This window comes from Musca autumnalis, unplaced genomic scaffold (genome assembly GCF_047663935.1).
Source record: "Musca autumnalis isolate F117 unplaced genomic scaffold, ASM4766393v1 scaffold_3, whole genome shotgun sequence".
In the NCBI taxonomy this organism is placed as follows: domain Eukaryota; kingdom Metazoa; phylum Arthropoda; class Insecta; order Diptera; family Muscidae; genus Musca; species Musca autumnalis.
In genome coordinates, this window is record NW_027411866.1 from 216,784,035 (window position 1) to 216,801,464 (window position 17,430).

The 17,430-nt window shown below is 33.2% G+C and overlaps 1 protein-coding gene across 1 annotated transcript in view; it reads right to left on the reverse strand.

Annotated features, from left to right (window-relative positions):
• The window catches only part of Cda4 (chitin deacetylase Cda4), a 164,125-nt gene that overhangs the window by 104,028 nt on the left and 42,667 nt on the right, over positions 1 to 17,430 (reverse strand). Inside the window, exon 2 of the mRNA XM_073976766.1 lies at positions 2,346 to 2,428. Coding sequence (XP_073832867.1) covers positions 2,346 to 2,428 — 83 coding nt within the window. The remainder of the gene's footprint in view (positions 1 to 2,345; positions 2,429 to 17,430) is intronic.

Here is a 17,430-nt window from a genome sequence, read left to right on the forward strand (position 1 = left end):
TCCCAACCTTGATTTCCTTACCAAATATGAACATTGTAGCTATATCCGCTCAAAATATACAATTGGTACCAAATTTAGTAACTTTTCGTACACTTATAAGTCGAATTTCCAAAAACCCTTTGGTACATCTTTCTAAATCTCCATCAGTTACCCTCATTCCAAATTTCAGAATTCTAGCTCTTCCCGTTTGCATAATACAAAGGGTACCATATTTAGTACCTTTTAGTACTTTTCGTACCCTTCTAGGTCGAATTTCCAAAAACCCAGCCTTATCTCACCCCTACACACCGACAGCAACCCACAGTCAAAATTTCAGCTTTCTAGCTTCAGCGGTTTCGTCTGGGCGATGATATGTCAGTCACTCAGTCACTCAGTCACTCACTCACTAAGCTCTTTTATATATATAGATAGATTGATCAGCATAAAATTCTAAGTCGATCTAAAATGTCCGTCCGTCCGTCTGTCTGTCTGTTGAAATCAAGATGCAGCTCGCAATTTTTAAGATAGAGTGTCAAAATTTGGTACAGAAGTTTTACTTACTTCCAGGATGGTTGGTATTGAAAATGGGATATATCGGTCCACGTTTTGATATAGCCCCCATAGAACGGTACCTCCCGATTTTCGGTATTTTTGAGGTTTTAGCTTCATTCTCCCATCAAAATGACTGAAATTTGGTATTAAGTCATCGTTGGGTGTATAAAACTCTCCACCTGAAATTTGTTGGTATAGGTCCACGCCTTCACATAGCCCCCATAGAACGGTAACTCCCGATTTTCGGTATTTTGAAGGTTGTGGCCACAATAATCCACCGAAATGGCTGAAATTTGGTACTTAGTCTTCGTTGGGGGTATAGAACTTTCCCCCAGAAATTTGCCGGTATAGATCCACGCCTTCATATAGCCCCCATAGAGCGGTACCTCCCGATTTTCTGTATTTTAAAGGTTGTGGCCACAATAATCCACCAAAATGGGTAAAATTTGGTGCTTAGACGTCGTTGGTGCTATAAAATTTTCCCCCAGAAATTTGTTGGTATAGGTCCACGCCTTCACATAGCCCCCATAGAACGGTACCACCCGATTTTCGGTATTTTGAAGGTTGTGGCCACAATAATCCACCAAAATGGCTGAAATTTAGTACTTAGACTTCGTTGGGGGTGTAGAACTTTCCCCCGGAAATTTGTCGGCATAGGGCCATGCTTTCATATAACCCCCATAGAACGGTACCTCCCGATTTTCGGTATTTTAAAGGTTGTGGCCACAATAATCCACCAAAATGGCAAAAATTTGGTGCTTAGACGTCGTTGGTGGTATAAAACATTCCTCCAGAAATTTTTCGGTAAAGGTCCACGCCCCATAAAACGGTACCATCCGATTTTCGGTAGTTTAAAGGTTGTGGCCACAATAATCGACCAAAATGGCTGAAATTTGGTACTTAGACTTCATTGGTGGTATAAAACTTTCCTCCAGAAATTTGTCGGTATAGGCCCATACCTTCATATAGCCCCCATAGAACGGTACCTCCCGATTTTCGGTATTTTAAAGGTTGTGACCACAATAATCCACCAAAATGGCTGAAATTTAGTACTTAGTCTTCGTTGGGGGTATAGAACTTTCCCCATAAATTTGTCGGTTATAGCTCCCATAGAACGGTACCACCCGATTTTCGGTATTTTGAAGGTTGTGGTAACAATAATCCACCAGAATGGCTGAAATTTGATGCTTAGACTTCATTGGTGGTATAAAACTTTCCTCCAGAAATTTGTCGGTATAGGTCCACGCCTTCATATAGCCCCCATAGAACGGTACCTCCCGATTTTCAGTATTTTGAAGGTTGTGGCAACAATAATCCACTTAAATGGCAGAAATTAGGTACTTAGTCTTCTTTTGGTGGTATAAAACTTTCCTCCAGAAATTTGTCGGTATAGGTCCACGCCTTCACATAGGCCCCATAGAAAGGTACCTCCCGAATTTCGGTATTTTGAAGGTTTTGGCCACAATAATCACCGAAATGGCTGAAATTTGATGCTTAGTCTTGGTTGGGGGTATAGAACTTTCACCCAGAATTTGCCGGTATAGGTCCACGCCTTCATATAGCCCCCATAGAGCGGTACCTCCCGAATGTGGTTATTGTGAAAATAGCTACATTTTTTACCGAAATTGCTGAAATTTGGAATTTTGTCTTCTTCATACACGAAGGGAAATTGTTCCATTTTACTTCAATACAAATCGTGGTGGAGGGTATAACAAGTTCGGCCCGTCCGAACTTAAAGCCGTTCTTACTTGTTTCTTCTCTGTTATTCTTGTTTTATCACCGTAAAAATTTAAATGTGTATATAATATACATACCTGATAGAAACGACGACAGGTAGCTGGATCAGCATAGTTGCCATTTGCTATTGTTGAAGGACATGTGAACTCTTCCTTTTGAGCTAAAATAAAAATTTAAAAACAAAATAGATTATTTGAAATATTTTCATAAAAAAATGTTTTGCTATATAAAGAGGTTTAACATTGTTTCAATTCCCACAAAAGTCAATTACATATTAACTTTGAGCTTTAGGTTAATTATTGCAAATTTGATTTCACTATGCAACACTGAAAATGCAAACAACTTCTAGTACGAATTTTTTAAAAGTACATATTTAGACTATGAAAACCCTAGTAGGGTTTTGTTCTGTCAGATCCAGTTCGGATTTTATGGCCTCATCTAAACCGGGCTAAATCTACACTTTTTTGCATTTATCAGGCCTTTATCTCAGAAACGAATAGAAATTTGGCCTTGCTGTCTTTAGCAATATTGTAGCCCTAAACTAGTAGAACTTATCTCTTGAAAAACCACATAAGAAAAACTCCATCTAGGGCATCAAAATCCATAAAATATAGAAAATTTTACATAATAGCTGAAATTCTGGTCAGTATCGGCTAAACTATTGGGAGTTTGAACCAAGTAACCTTTTGCAAAAATCTTCCAAATAAAGTTCTCAACAATTCTTTAGAACATTCTGAAACTCTAAAATGCTTACTTCATGTTGTTTCAGCGGTATTTTGCATCATATCTTTTACAACACGTATTTCAAACACAGTTCACACCAACAGTTAATTCTCGCATTTCGGATTTCACTACATTATTGACATTTTTATTAAATCGTCGTTGAAAAATGTACTGAAAACAACGGCATAGAGGCATTTTACAACAATGACATGTTCTGAAGAGTTGTGTATTACATTCCAGGGAATATTTTTCCGAAAGGAAATATTCAGAAAAACTTAACGGTTTTGGAGATACCGTGCGAAATCTATAAAAATTGCGGAATTTTTGCATATATTTTGAAATTTGAGGCAATAAATGTAGTTTTTCGAGTTCAGTATTTCTCCAAATATTTTATTCTTGTCCTTATCTACAAATTTGCTTCAGAGGTCAGAAGAAGTTTCGTATTGGTTTCAGAGATATAGCCCCGAATTTCTTTAAAAACTCAATATTTAACCATGTTTAGATGGGGCCATAAAATCCGAGCTGGATCTGACACAACAAAACCCAACTAGGCTTTCTTATCGTTGGGGTCTGTACTTTCAAAAAATCCTCATTTGGAATTGTTTGCACAAGATCACCTTAAAAATGTTGCACAGTGTTTGTGTAATTAAAGAATATGTCTGGCAAAACCTAAATTTCCTCCACTACAATATCTCTTTGCATAGAATGCTAACAAATCAAATAAACAAATGGTAAATTGGAAACTTTTAAATTTGAAGTGAGTGGAGGAGTAAGTTGTAACAATTTTATTTCAACTACTAGAGAGTGAATGTCCAAAGTGATTGAGAAAAAGTGCTCGACAAATGAAATGTTCCCCTAACAATTGCAACACATATAAACAAATGCGAGTGTTTACCTTTTTGTTACAGCTGTAGTTAACAAACACCAACACAGACTCCTTTGAATAAGACAATTTCCATGGTATCCCTGGTTATGTGAAGGCCCAGTTACAGTAACAACGTTGTTTCTCTTCCAGTGATACCAGTGATGAATTCCGATATCTCTGCATATGTAGATTGTGTTGTTGCAATTGCCGTATAAGCCCTTAGAATTGAGACAAAAAACACTATAAGCCCTTAGAACTCTAACTATTTTCCAGGGTGAGAAATTTTTGTTAGTTCAACAAGTTTGTTATTTTTTGTGTTGGCAATTCACCTCTTCTCTTGTTTTCGACCAAAAGGGCTTTAAATTGTTTTTCTGCTTCTTTTGTGCCCCTTACTTGTATGTGCTAGGTTTTGTCTTATATCGCCATCACCCCATTTTCAATGGAAAAGTTTTGTTTTGTAATAACTTTGGAACATTTTTTAGTTAACTTGATGAATGAAATATTTCTAAGTCATTCACTTGGACCAGCTAACTAGTCAGTCATGTAGTAAGTTAGGTTTATTGGTAATTGGTCTAAAAACTCCTTTCATATGTTCAAATATTAAAGTAATAAAATAAAGTTTTCTAAAGTAGATGGAGAATATTTTATGGAAAATTGTTAAGTCTTGTAAAATATGGGTTTTTGCATTCTCCAAAATTTAATCCTTTAAGCCACAATATGGTGTATTAATTTTTATGTATTTAAATGTTTTTGTTCCTGTATACATAATATCACACTTTAGATTTTATGACGTTACTTATACGTTTTGGAACTTGTACAGTGAACTATGTTACGTTGTCGTATGAGTTTTATATTAATGTACGTAAAACATACGACATAAGGACAACTGCTATTGATGTCATGACCAAGCAAAAAACTCATTACAAATGTCCTTACTAACCCATTATGTTAACGAGGGCGTGTCTTGAGAAATAAGTAGACACCGGAATTTTATGCAACCCCTATGTTTGGTCCGATTCATGCCAAATTTTGGGACTGGGCATATTTTTGGCTTCTGATTAAATTCCAATCGAAACATATGACATATGCAAAATTATGCAAAATGCATAAATTTTAGCATTTTACATATTTTCTTATGCAACAAATTTTTCAGTAATAGGTACAAAAATGTTTATATGTAAAATTTTTCTGTTTAAAATTCTTTTCAGACAAGTCAATAAAAAAGATAAATGTATAACCACAGCCTCAAGCTTCAATATACAGAAAATCGGGAGGTATCGTATAGGCCTGAACCTACAAATTTTAGGTGGAATGTTGTTTACCCCCAAGGAAGACTTAATACCAAATTTCACCCATTTCGGAGGGATATTGAGGCCACAATCTTCAAAATACCAGAAATCCGAAGGTACAGTTCTATGGGGGTTATATGAAGACGTGGACCTATACGGAAAAAGTTCAGGCGGAAAGTTGTATACCACCAAGGAAGACTTATTACCAAACTTCAGCCATTTCGGAGGGATATTTAGGCCACAACCTTGAAAATACCAGAAATCCGGACGTACCGTTCTATGGGGGCTATATGAAGACGTGGACCAGAAAAAGAAAAATGTCCATTTGTGAAAAAAGCTATAATTTATATGGGAAACGGTGTGGAAACAAGTAAAAAAAGTGTCAGTCGGCTTTGCCTACAGATATATATGAACAGTTCAAGAGTTATCGTGCTCTCCAACCGCCACATATGGTGACATAGGGGTTTTTTTCACCCTTCGGGCTGTTTTCCCAAGAAATATGGACTTGCCCCTGAAAAAACTTTTACCGTCGTAATGGAGGTAGCGAATGCAAATCGCTTCAACAAAAATCAAAGTGATTCGAGAGCAGGTCTTAAAGTGAACTTATCCGAAATTTTGTGTGAGAGGTACCAGAAGGAGTAGACAAATATAGTCCATATTCGAACCTGATCTATATCTGGTAGATATATTAGGATGTGCAAAGTATGAATTACATCGGTCACTCCCTTCAAGAGTTATCGTGCGCAAAACATTCCGAACATTTTTGAAGTTTTGTGGGGGAGGTACCTGAAGGAGTGGACCGATATAGCCCATCTTCAAATTTAAACAATGTTTGGATAAAATATTACGAAGGCCAAATTTTGGACCGAATCGACAGATCCGTTCGAGAGTTATCTTGCCCTCCAACCACTACACAAGGTGTCATAGGTGCTTTTTGCACCTTTCCGGCCATTTTCTCAGGAAGTATGGACTTGCCACCGATGAAACTTGTACCGTCGTATAGGGGGAAGTGAATACAAGTTGTTGCAACAAAAATCAAAGCGATTAGAGAGCAGGTCCTAAACTGAACTTATCCGAAATTTTGTGTGGGAGGTACCCGAAGGAGTGGCCTGATTGAGTCCATATTGGAACCTCATCTAAGTCTGGTAGAAATTTCACGATGTGCAAAGTATGGACCAAATCGGTTACTCTCTTCAAGAGTTATCATGCCCACAAATTTTCCGAACATTTTGGAACTTTTGTGGGGGAGGTACCGGAAGGAGCGGACCGATATAGCTCATCTTCGAACTTAAACTAAGTTTGGACAAAATATTACGAAAGCCAACATTTGAACCGAATCGGTTCATCCGTTCGAGAGTTATCGTGCGCACCAGCCAGCCAAACAGACAGACAGACGGACGGACATTGCTAAATCAACTCCAAATTGTCTGAAACTTATTTCGTCCAGACATACTTGGGGTCTAAAACCATTATTTCGATGAGGCACATTTTGTCCGTATGAAAGTGCATATACCCTTTCTAGCCTAAAGGCTGAGGGTATAAAAACACAAAATTTTATATCCATGTTATTTCAAAAAATTTAAAAAAGTGTTAAACGGGCGGAAATTATACAAAACTATATATGAGCTGAAAGGGGACACTCTCGGTCATCATTTTGTGAAAAAAGAACTTTTTGCCAAGCTATTCACGAAAAGTTCTAGTCCATAAAAAATACAAAGTCGATATTAGTGTCATATATTACTGGATTGGGAAAGGCATCACCATAACACCATCTCCACGTTCATAAGAGTATCACCAGCCCAAACAATAAGATCATTCATTCATCAAAGCGTGTTGGATGTACGAACATAGACTCGGACCATCACCTTGTTGCAGTCAATGATCCGGTACGTAAAACGTAGCAACTAAAGTACGAACAGACACAGCACGGAAGTTAAACATGGGCAAACTGCAATCACATCGGCAAGCTTAATCAAAGCATTCCTCCTCCCTATAACTTGTCAATGCAGTGGCAAAGTATTACTCACTCCATGCAAACACTACAAAATCCATACATGGATAACAGTGTACGTCGCCAAGGAACCCATGGTATGGCCAGGAGTGTCGGCATATAGCGTACAAGAGTGGTGTCGGGAGAAAATAAAGGAGGAGAAACGTCTTTTTTGCATTAAGCAAAGAAAAATGGAAAAGTGGGAATATGAAAAAATCGTCATGTACAGCTACCCTGTGAGGTAGCTCTGAAATCAACGACAGAGGTGAGTCAGTTTTAGATTTCATTAATACTAACAATCTCACTATATGCAATAGAGGTACTAACCCAACTTTTGTATTTCCAAGCTCGGATAACTTTAGGGGATGGCAAGACGTCATTGACCTAACTCTAGTATCCGATAAACGACATATTGAAATAGCTAACTGGATGGTATCCGATAAGAATTCTTTCTCAGATCACAATTGGATACTATTTAATATTTCTGAAAAAAGAAACGCCCACAAAATGCTTTCGTAACCCCAAAAGAAATTTAATAGGGTTTTAAAAGATAAACTTCCCAGCATTTCACACAAAGGCGACACTATAACATGTATCGACAAAGCTGTATCTATTCTGGAGAAATCACTAGACACAGCCTTTAAAGTATCCTGTCCAATGACACGATCGAAAAAATACTATCCACCATGGTGGACATCCGAGCTCTCCAAACTGCGTAAAGAGTCACGGAAAGCCTTCAACGCCAGCTACCAAAGCGGATCCTGGCAGTCATACAAGGATAAACTAAAGGAGTACAAAAAAGCCATAGCCAAAGCAAAAAAGCAATCATGGATTGATTTTTGCGGATCGTTAGAAAATATCAAAGATACAGTCAGACTAAGCAAAGTTATGGCAAAAGGGCATTCGAATCCTATCTATATAAAGAGAAACAACGGCACCTGGTCAGAAAACTCAGCCGAATCTCTTGAAATCCTTCTTACGACGCACTTCCCCGGCTGCTTGGATAGAACCGATGAAATGGAAACCATTATAGATGCAGGTAAAAACAAGATTGAAGTTGATAAGCTAATAAGTCCGAGTAAAGTCACGTGGGCTATAAACAGCTTCTCTCCCTACAAATCTTCAGGACCAGATGGAATTATACCAAAAATGCTGCAATGTGCAGAGAAACCCTTGGCTAGTATACATCTACAGTAGATGTATATGCCTTAACTACGTTGCAACGAGTTGGAGGCAGGTAAAGGTTGTCTTTATACCCAAAGCAGGAAAGCGCAGTCATAAAAATGCTAAAGACTTCAGACCAATAAGCCTTTCATCATTTCTACTTAAGACGCTCGAAAGACACATCGACGTGTATATTCGAGAAAAGATGGACAACTCAAACATCATATCTCCCAGCCAACACGCTTACATGAAAGGGCGCTCGACAGATACAGCCCTACACGACGTCGTTGGTACTATAGAGAGGTCCTTAGAGCACAAACATTTTACCTTAGCTGCTTTCCTAGACATAGAAGGCGCCTTTAACAATGTTAGTACAGTAGCGATCAAACAAGCTCTAGATAACTTCGGCGTGGAACCATTCATCGGTAGTTAGATTACCACCATGCTGCAAAGTAGAGTTATTAATGCCACACTGGGAAACAGTACGCTGTCAAAGCACGTAAACAGAGGAACTCCACAAGGAGGAGTTATCTCGCCACCACTTTGGCTCCTAGTCATCAATGAAATTCTTAATAAATTTGACCATATGGGGATTAAGGTGGTTGCCTATGCGGACGATGTGGTAATGGTCGTCTCTGGTTTGTTTCCGACCGTAATAAGTGACAGTATTAGCGGAGCCCAGAGATCGCTATATACTTGGGCCACAAGATGTGGTCTAGGAGTGAACCCAGGGAAAACTGAGATGGTGCTATTCACTACAAAGACCAAATATGCAATACCCAAACTTCCAAGTCAAGTAATACCCCTATCAGATCATGCCAAGTACCTAGGAGTCATCCTAGATTCAAAGATGTCATGGAAACGTAACATGGAACACAGTGCTCACAAAGCAACCGTTGCATATTACGCATATCGCAAATTGTTGGGAAGCCGTTGGGGCCTCAAACCTAAAATGGTGTTATGGATGAACACCAGCATAATCAGACCAATTCTCACATATGGATCACTAGTATGGTGGCCAACATTGGAAAAGAAAACAATACAGAAAAAACTATACAGCATACAAAGAAGAAGAAGAAGAAGAAGAAGAAGAAGAAGCAAACTTACATACATCCACAAGCAACCTGAGTACTGCAGTGTCTTTCAAGCGGGGATACTGGCAATAAAGGAGGCCTGTACTGAACTATTACAGCATACACAGCAAACTCAATAGGAATCTTCGTCGACAGTCAAGCGGCTCTCCTTGCACTAAAATCAAACTCCGTCACATCAAAGCTAGTGAAGGATTGTAAAGAAGAACTTGCTAAACTTGGGCGTCTGTCAAGAGTAGTTCTCACTTGGATCCCGGGCCATAAGGGACTTGTTGGGAACGAAAAAGCAGACGAGTTAGCTAGAGCAGGATCCGCCTCTAACGAAGTCCCAAAGCCGTCAGTCGCAATACTAATGGGAGTGGTTAAATACTATCTATCACTGGCTGAAAATAGATGGGACAAAACGGTAACATGCAACATATCAAAATCAACATGGCCTCATTACAACGCCAAACGCACTAAGTTCCTGATCAATCAAACTCGACGGAACCTTGCAAGACTTATTGCTGTGTTAACCGGTCACTGGGCAATTGGTAACCATGCAAAACGCTTAAATCTACCACACAATGAACATTGCCGTAGCTGTGGGAATGAAGAAGAGGAGGAAACTGTTGAGCACCTCCTCTGTTCCTGCCCTGCATAAATGCAACGACGATTTAAAGCTTTTGGACAACCGTTCCTTCATGATATAACAGAGATAACAGAAGTAGGTCTGGGAGACTTTCTGCGATTCCTAAATTCATCAGGCTGGATTTAATTGCCAACACGCAACAACGATATAGCAATCTCTGAACGAGTGGTGTGGTTTTCAAAACGGTATCCCTTACATACTAATTGAGGCTATAAAGTATAGCCACCACGTAAACCAACCAACCAACCAACAGGAGCCAGAATAAAGTCCGAAAATTATACCAAAGAGCGAAACATCAAACCGATGGCATTTTTATTAAAATATTATTATTTTAACTATGAAGGAAAAGACGTGGATTTTTTTTAAAATTATTATTTTACCCATGATGGACAAGACGTGGATTTTTTTAAAAATATTATTTTAACCATGTAGAGCAAGACTTGAATTTAAAAAATATTATTTCAACCATGAAGGAAAAGACGTGGATTTTTTTAATATTATTTTAACAATGAAGGACAAGACGTGAATGTTTTTAAATATTATTTTTTATTAAAAAAATTTTATTTCAACCATGAAGGAAAATACGTGGATTTTTTTAAATTATTATTTTACCCACGAAGGACAAGGAAGGACAATTAAAAAAAATATTTTTAACAATGAAGGAAGAGACTTGGATTTAAATATTATAGTTTTAACCATGAAGAACAAAACATTGGTTTAAAAAAATTAACCTTGAATGGCAAGACGTGGATTCTTTAAAAAATATTGTTTCAAACATGAAGTACAAGACGCGGATTAAAAAAATTAACACTGAAGGACAAGATGTGAATTAAAAACAAACAATACCCTTGAATACAAATTAACATTGAAGGACGAGACGTGGATTTTTATTTTTTTTAACTTTGAAGGACAAGACGTGGATTTTTTAAAAATATTATCTTAACCATGAAGGAAAAGCCTTGGATTTAAAAAATATTTTTTAACCATGAAGAACTAGACATGGATTAAAAAAATTAACCTTGAATGGACTCTTTAAAAAATATTGTTTTAACCATGAAGGACAATACGCTGATAAAAAATATAACATTGAAAGACAAGATGTGGATTCAAAACAATACCTTTGAAGGACAAGACGTGGGTTAAAAAAATTAACTTTGAAGGACGAGAAGTGGATTTTTATTTTTTTTAACTATGAAGGACAGGACGTGTGTTTTTTAAAAAATATTATTTTAACCATGAAGGACAAAACATGGATTTAAAAAAAAAATATTGTAGAGAGGAATGGAAATTATTTCTTAGTTCGGCTTATAGGATAAATGTTCTGTAGAGGGCCAACTAAGTAAGTAAAGTCTTCTGAAAAAATCTGATTTTTGAACGTGGCACATTGATATATCCGAGCTATAGTCATGGTTTTTATCAATATTTTTATACTCTCCCCGATAATGTGGAAGGTGTAATTAAATTTGTCATTCCATAAAGTATATATGTTTATTCTTGATCTATATAATATAGAGCTTTATAATTTGGAACAGAAGTTTTTTAATCCTACAATGTTTGCTATTGAAAATAGGATATATCGGTTCAGGTTTTGATATAGCCCCATAGAACGGTATACACCGACATGGCTCAAAATTGGTATTCAGTCTTCTTTGAGGTTAGTAAACGTCCACGTTTTGATATAGTCCCCATAAGATGGTATCTCCCGATTTTTGGTTATGAAGTGGCTAAAAATGTCTGAAAATTGGTATTTAGTCTTCTTTGGTACTAAAAAACTTTTCTCCTAGAAATTTGTGAGTACAGGGCCACCTGTACCGGTATTTTAAATGTTTTCGCCTAACCTTACTATCACCCAGAAATGGCTGAACATAGGTATTTAGTCTTCTTTGAGACCGCAAAGCATTTCTCCGGAAATTTTTCAGCCCGCAAGAAATATTAACTCTGTTCCCAAATCTTTGGCGTTGCATTTTCACCAAAATCTGTAATATATGATGCTGCTCATGTTACTTTCAAAACACGTCTTTTGCGTGAGTGCATTGAACTGAACCTAAAGACCTACTTCGGAATGAGGTTTTAACCAGTTTAAAGATGCAATAAAAATGCGAAAATTATATATTAGTCTTATTTCGAATTGTCAGATACTGACTCCTTTCTTTTATTTAAAGATCCAAACTACTGCAACGACCATTAACATACTTCAATCCAAGCCATTTTGGAAAAAACCTCACACAATTGTAAATATAAATGTGTGTGCGTATTTGTGTTAAATTACAAATTTATGGCGATCGGCAAGTTAACACCACACCACCATTCACTGCAGCGGAATTGCAGTTTGGTTGTAACACTTTGTATTTTAATTTCTTCTTATTCCATTTTGATATTTTACCATTCTTTTGCAAAGGCAGTCAGGGCAATCTTACATATCCGTGAAATACAAATTATGAATTTTTTTCGGTTAACAAATTTATCCTCCCAAACAAAAGGAAAAATAATCGAGCAGCAAAAAGCCACAAAGAGAAAATAAGGAATTATAGTATCACATTTTAACCACTCCTTCTGTGTGTCGATGCCAACGAACGTAAGTATCAGCGAATTGTTGGCCACAATCTTTAAAATTATTTGTTGTTTGGTGTATTGTTGCTGTTGTTGTGGTGTATTTGGTAGGCTTATATTTTTTGGGAATTCTCAACTCAACTGCACGGTTCAAGCAAAAGGCAACCACAAGCTCATAAAATCTGAATTTGGCTGGAGAAGTATTGTTTTTCTTTATTTTTTCATTTGTTTTGTTTTTGTGTGGTGTTGAGGAAAAATGGTGGCAATGATGATCAATATTTATATGGCACCAGCCACAAAAACAGCTCGAAACGAAATAAAAACAACAGCAACAACCACAAAAATAACGAGCTTTATATCTTCTTATGGGTTCTTATAGAGGCGATAAACCACTTAAATGCTTGGCGTTGAATTTTTTTCACCAACCAATTCTTTTTGATTTTGTTGGCAAAAACTTTAACATTGTTTTTATTTTGTTGCTTTCGAAGAAATTCTTGTTTATTATTTTTGTCAATACTTTATTTCGCAGTGGAAAATATTTCATTTTTTGTGGTTCACAAAAAAATGAGTTGCTTGGTTGGCTGGTTGGTTTGGCCTTTGTTTTAACACCATTCATTTATTCTGCTTATAAATAAATCGTGAAGTATATATTTTGTAAAAAAATATTTTTTTGGGTTTTCTTTTAGTTGTTGTAGTGAAGTGATTGCATAATAATTTATACTTATTCGTTGGCAGAAGAGGAGTGGTGGGTTATTATTTTTAATTATGCAAATTGTTTTTTTCGTTGGGGAAATGACCAGGACAGCATAAGACCAAATGGAGCCTTGTGATAATGGAAGTGAAGGTAGGATAATATGAAATAAAATAAATATTAAGGAGGTCTTCAAGTCTGGTGAATTTATGTCATTGGTAAACTAGGTGAAGCTGTGTGGAGAGTAATTAATTCATAAGTATATAGTATTGGGTGGCAGAAGTTCGTTCCATTTTGGTACATATTTGGTTTGGAATATATTTTTGGTGGGATTTGTTTAAAACAAGTAAAAAAGTATAAGTCGGCAGTGTCTACAGAGATATACCCTCAGCCTATGTGATGTGAAACTTTAATCTACGGACAAATCGACACAATTTTCGAACTTTTGTGGGGGAGGTATCATAAGGAGAATATCGATATCGGCCATTTTAGAAGTTAAACTAAATTTGGTCCAACGTTTGGTTGTCCCGTTTAAGGGATACCATTTTAGTGACAATTTTAAATATTGGAGGGAAGTACAGGAAGTTGTGGCCAATCTTCAAACTGAAACTAAGTTTGAACAAGTTTTGGGGGTTTTTCTCAAGAAGTATCGACTTGCCGCTAAAAAAGCATAAGAAATCAAACTGATTCGAGAGCAGGTCTTAAAGTGAACTTATCCCAAATTTTGTGTGGGAGCTACCCGAAGGAGTGGACAAATATAGCCCATATTCAAACCTGATATACATATGGTAGATTTAATAAAATAGGTAAAATATGAACCAAATCGGTCACTCCCTCCAAGAGTTATCGTGCGCACAATTTTTCCGAACATTTTGTGAACTTTTGTGGGGGAGGTACCTGAAGGAATGGACCGATATGGCTTATCTTCGAACTTATTTATGTTTGGACAAAATATTACGATGGCCGCATTTTGGACCGAATTGGTTGATTCGTTCAAGAGTTATCTTGCGCTCCAACCGCTACACTCGGTGTCATAGGTTTTTTTGCACCTTTCAGGCTATTTGCTCAGGAAGTATGGATTTGCCCCTGATGAAACATGTACCGTCGTATGGGTGGCGGTGAATACAAGTTGTTACAACACAAATCAAAGCGATTCGGGAGCAGGTCCTAAACTAAACTTTTCCGAAGTTCTGAGTGGAATGTACCATCATCTAAGTCTGGTAGAAATTTCACGATGTGCAAAGTATGGACCAAATTGGCCATTCCTTTCAAGAGTTATCGTGCGCACATAATTTGGATGGATGTATTTTTTAAAAAAATATTTATTTTAAACATAAGACGTGATTTTAAAATTATAAAAAATTAAACCTAAGACGTGGATGTTTAAAAAAAATATTTTTTAATCAGTCAGACGTGGATTTTTAATAGCAAATTTTTTAATCAGTCAGACGTAGATTTTTATTTATTTTTTTTTTTTTTATTTTTAACCACTGAGACGTGGATTTTTTTTGAAATTTTTTTTTAAAATTAAAAAAAATATTTTTTAAGTTTTATAAGACGTGGATTTAAAAAAAGAATTATAATTTTTTTAAGATGTGGATTTTTTATAAATTTTTTTATAACGTTTTAATTTTTGTATTTTTTTAAATTAAGATAAGATTTTGAATTAAAAAAAAAAATCTTAAAATTTTTTAAGACCTGGATTAATTAAAATATTTCTTTAAAACTTTTTAGGATTTTGAATTTTTTAAAAATATATTTTTTTAAATTTTTTAAAACGTTGATTTTTTAAAATTTTTTTAAATATTAAATTTTTTATAAAATATATTTTGACAATTTTAAAACTTGATTTTTTTTAAATATTTTGTACAATTTTTTATGATTTCGAATTTGTTAAAAAATATATTTCTTCACTTTTTTAAGAAGTGGATTTGTTTATTTTTTTTTTAATTTTTGAATTTTTTAAAAAATATATTTTTACACTTTTTTAAGCTGTGGATTTTAAAACAAATATTTTCATAATTTTTTAAGATGCAAAATTTTTAAAAAATAAGTAAATAATATATAATTTTATAATTTATTAAGACGTGGATTTCTGAAAAAAAAGAACATTTTTCATACTTCTTTAAGATTTTGGATTTTTTTATATCTTTAAAGACGTGGATTTTTAAAAAAATATTTTTTGATATTTTTAAAAAATAAAATATTTTTTATAATTTTTTAAGACTTGGATTTTTTAAAAAATATTTTTTATAATTTTTTAAGACTTGGATTTTTTAAAAAATATTTTTTATAATTTTTTAAGACGTGGATTTTTTAAAAAATATTTTTTATAATTTTTTAAGACGTGGATTTTTTAAAAAATATTTTTTATAATTTTTTAAGACGTGGATTTTTTACAAAATATTTTTTATAATTTTTTAAGACGTGGATTTTTTAAAAAATATGTTTTATAATTTTTTAAGACGTGGTTTTTTTTAAAAAATATTTTTTATAATTTTTTAAGACGTGGATTTTTTAAAAATTTTTATAATTTTTTAAGACGTGAATTTTTTAAAAATTTTTATAATTTTTTAAGACGTGGATTTTTTAAAAAATATTTTTTATAATTTTTTAAGACGTGGATTTTTTAAAAAATATTTTTTATAATTTTTTAAGACGTGGATTTTTTAAACATTTTTTAAGACGTGAAATTTTTAAAAAAATATTTTTTATAATTTTTTAAGACGTGGATTTTTTAAACATTTTTTAAGACGTGAAATTTTTAAAAAATATTTTTCATAATTTCTTAATATTTCAATTTTCTCAATATTTCAAAAAAATTTTTTATAATTTCTTAATATTTCAATTTTCTCAGTATTTCAAAAAAGATTTTTTATAATTTCTTAATATTTCAATTTTCTCAATATTTCAAAAAAGATTTTTTATAATTTCTTAAGACGTGGATTTTTCAAAAAATAATTTTTAAAATTTCTTAAGATGTGGATTTTTCAAAAAATATTTTTTATAATTTCTTAAGACGTGGATTTTTCAAAAAATATTTTTTAAAATTTCTTAAGACATGGATTTTTCAAAAAATATTTTTTATAATTTCTTAAGACGTGGATTTTTCAAAAAAATATTTCCAGGATTTTTTTTAATTTTTTTGTAATTTTGCATTTTTATGAAAAAATATTTTTAAAATTTTTTAAGACGTGGATTTTTTATAATATTTTTTTACTATTTTGTTAGGATTATGAATCATTTAAAAAAATATTTTTACAATTTTTTAAGACGTGGAGTTTTTAAGATTTTAAATAAAAAAAAAAAATATATTTTTAAAAATTTTTAAGACGTGAATTTTTTAAAAATATTTTGTACAATTTTTTATTATTTTGAATTTTTTGAAATAAATATATTTTTGGAATTTTTTAAGACGCGGATTTTTAAAATATTTTTAAGATTTTGATTAGATTTTTTAAAACAATATTTTCATAATTTTTTAAGACGCAATTTTTTTAAAAATTTAAATTTTTTAAAAATTGTAAGACGTGGAATTTTTTAGAAAATTAGATTTTATAATTTTTTAGACGTGACTTTTTTTTAAATATTTTTTATAATTTCTTTGGACGTGGATTTAAAAAAAATATTTTCTTATATTTTTTTTAAAATTTTGGATTTTTTTAAAAATATTTTTTGATATTTAAAAAAAAATATTTTTTATAATTTTTTAAGGCGTGGATTTTTTAAAAAATGTTTTTTGATATTTAAAAAAAAATTATAATTTTTTAAGGCGTGGATTTTTTAAAAAATATTTTTTGATATTTAAAAAAAATTTATAATTTCTTAAGCCGTGGATTTTTTAAAAAAATATTTTTTGATTTTAAAAAAAATTTTATATTTTTTTAAGGCGTGGATTTTTTAAAAAATAGTTTTTGATATTTAAAAAAAATTATAATTTTTTAAGGCGTGGATTTTTTAAAAAATATTTTTTGATATTTAAAAAAAAAATTATAATTTTTTAAGGCGTGGATTTTTAAAAAATATTTTTTGATATTTAAAAAAAAATTATAATTTTTTAAGGCGTGGATTTTTAAAAAATATTTTTTGATATTTAAAAAAAAAATTATAATTTTTGAAGGCGTGGATTTTTAAAAAATATTTTTTGATATTAGAAAAAAATTATAAT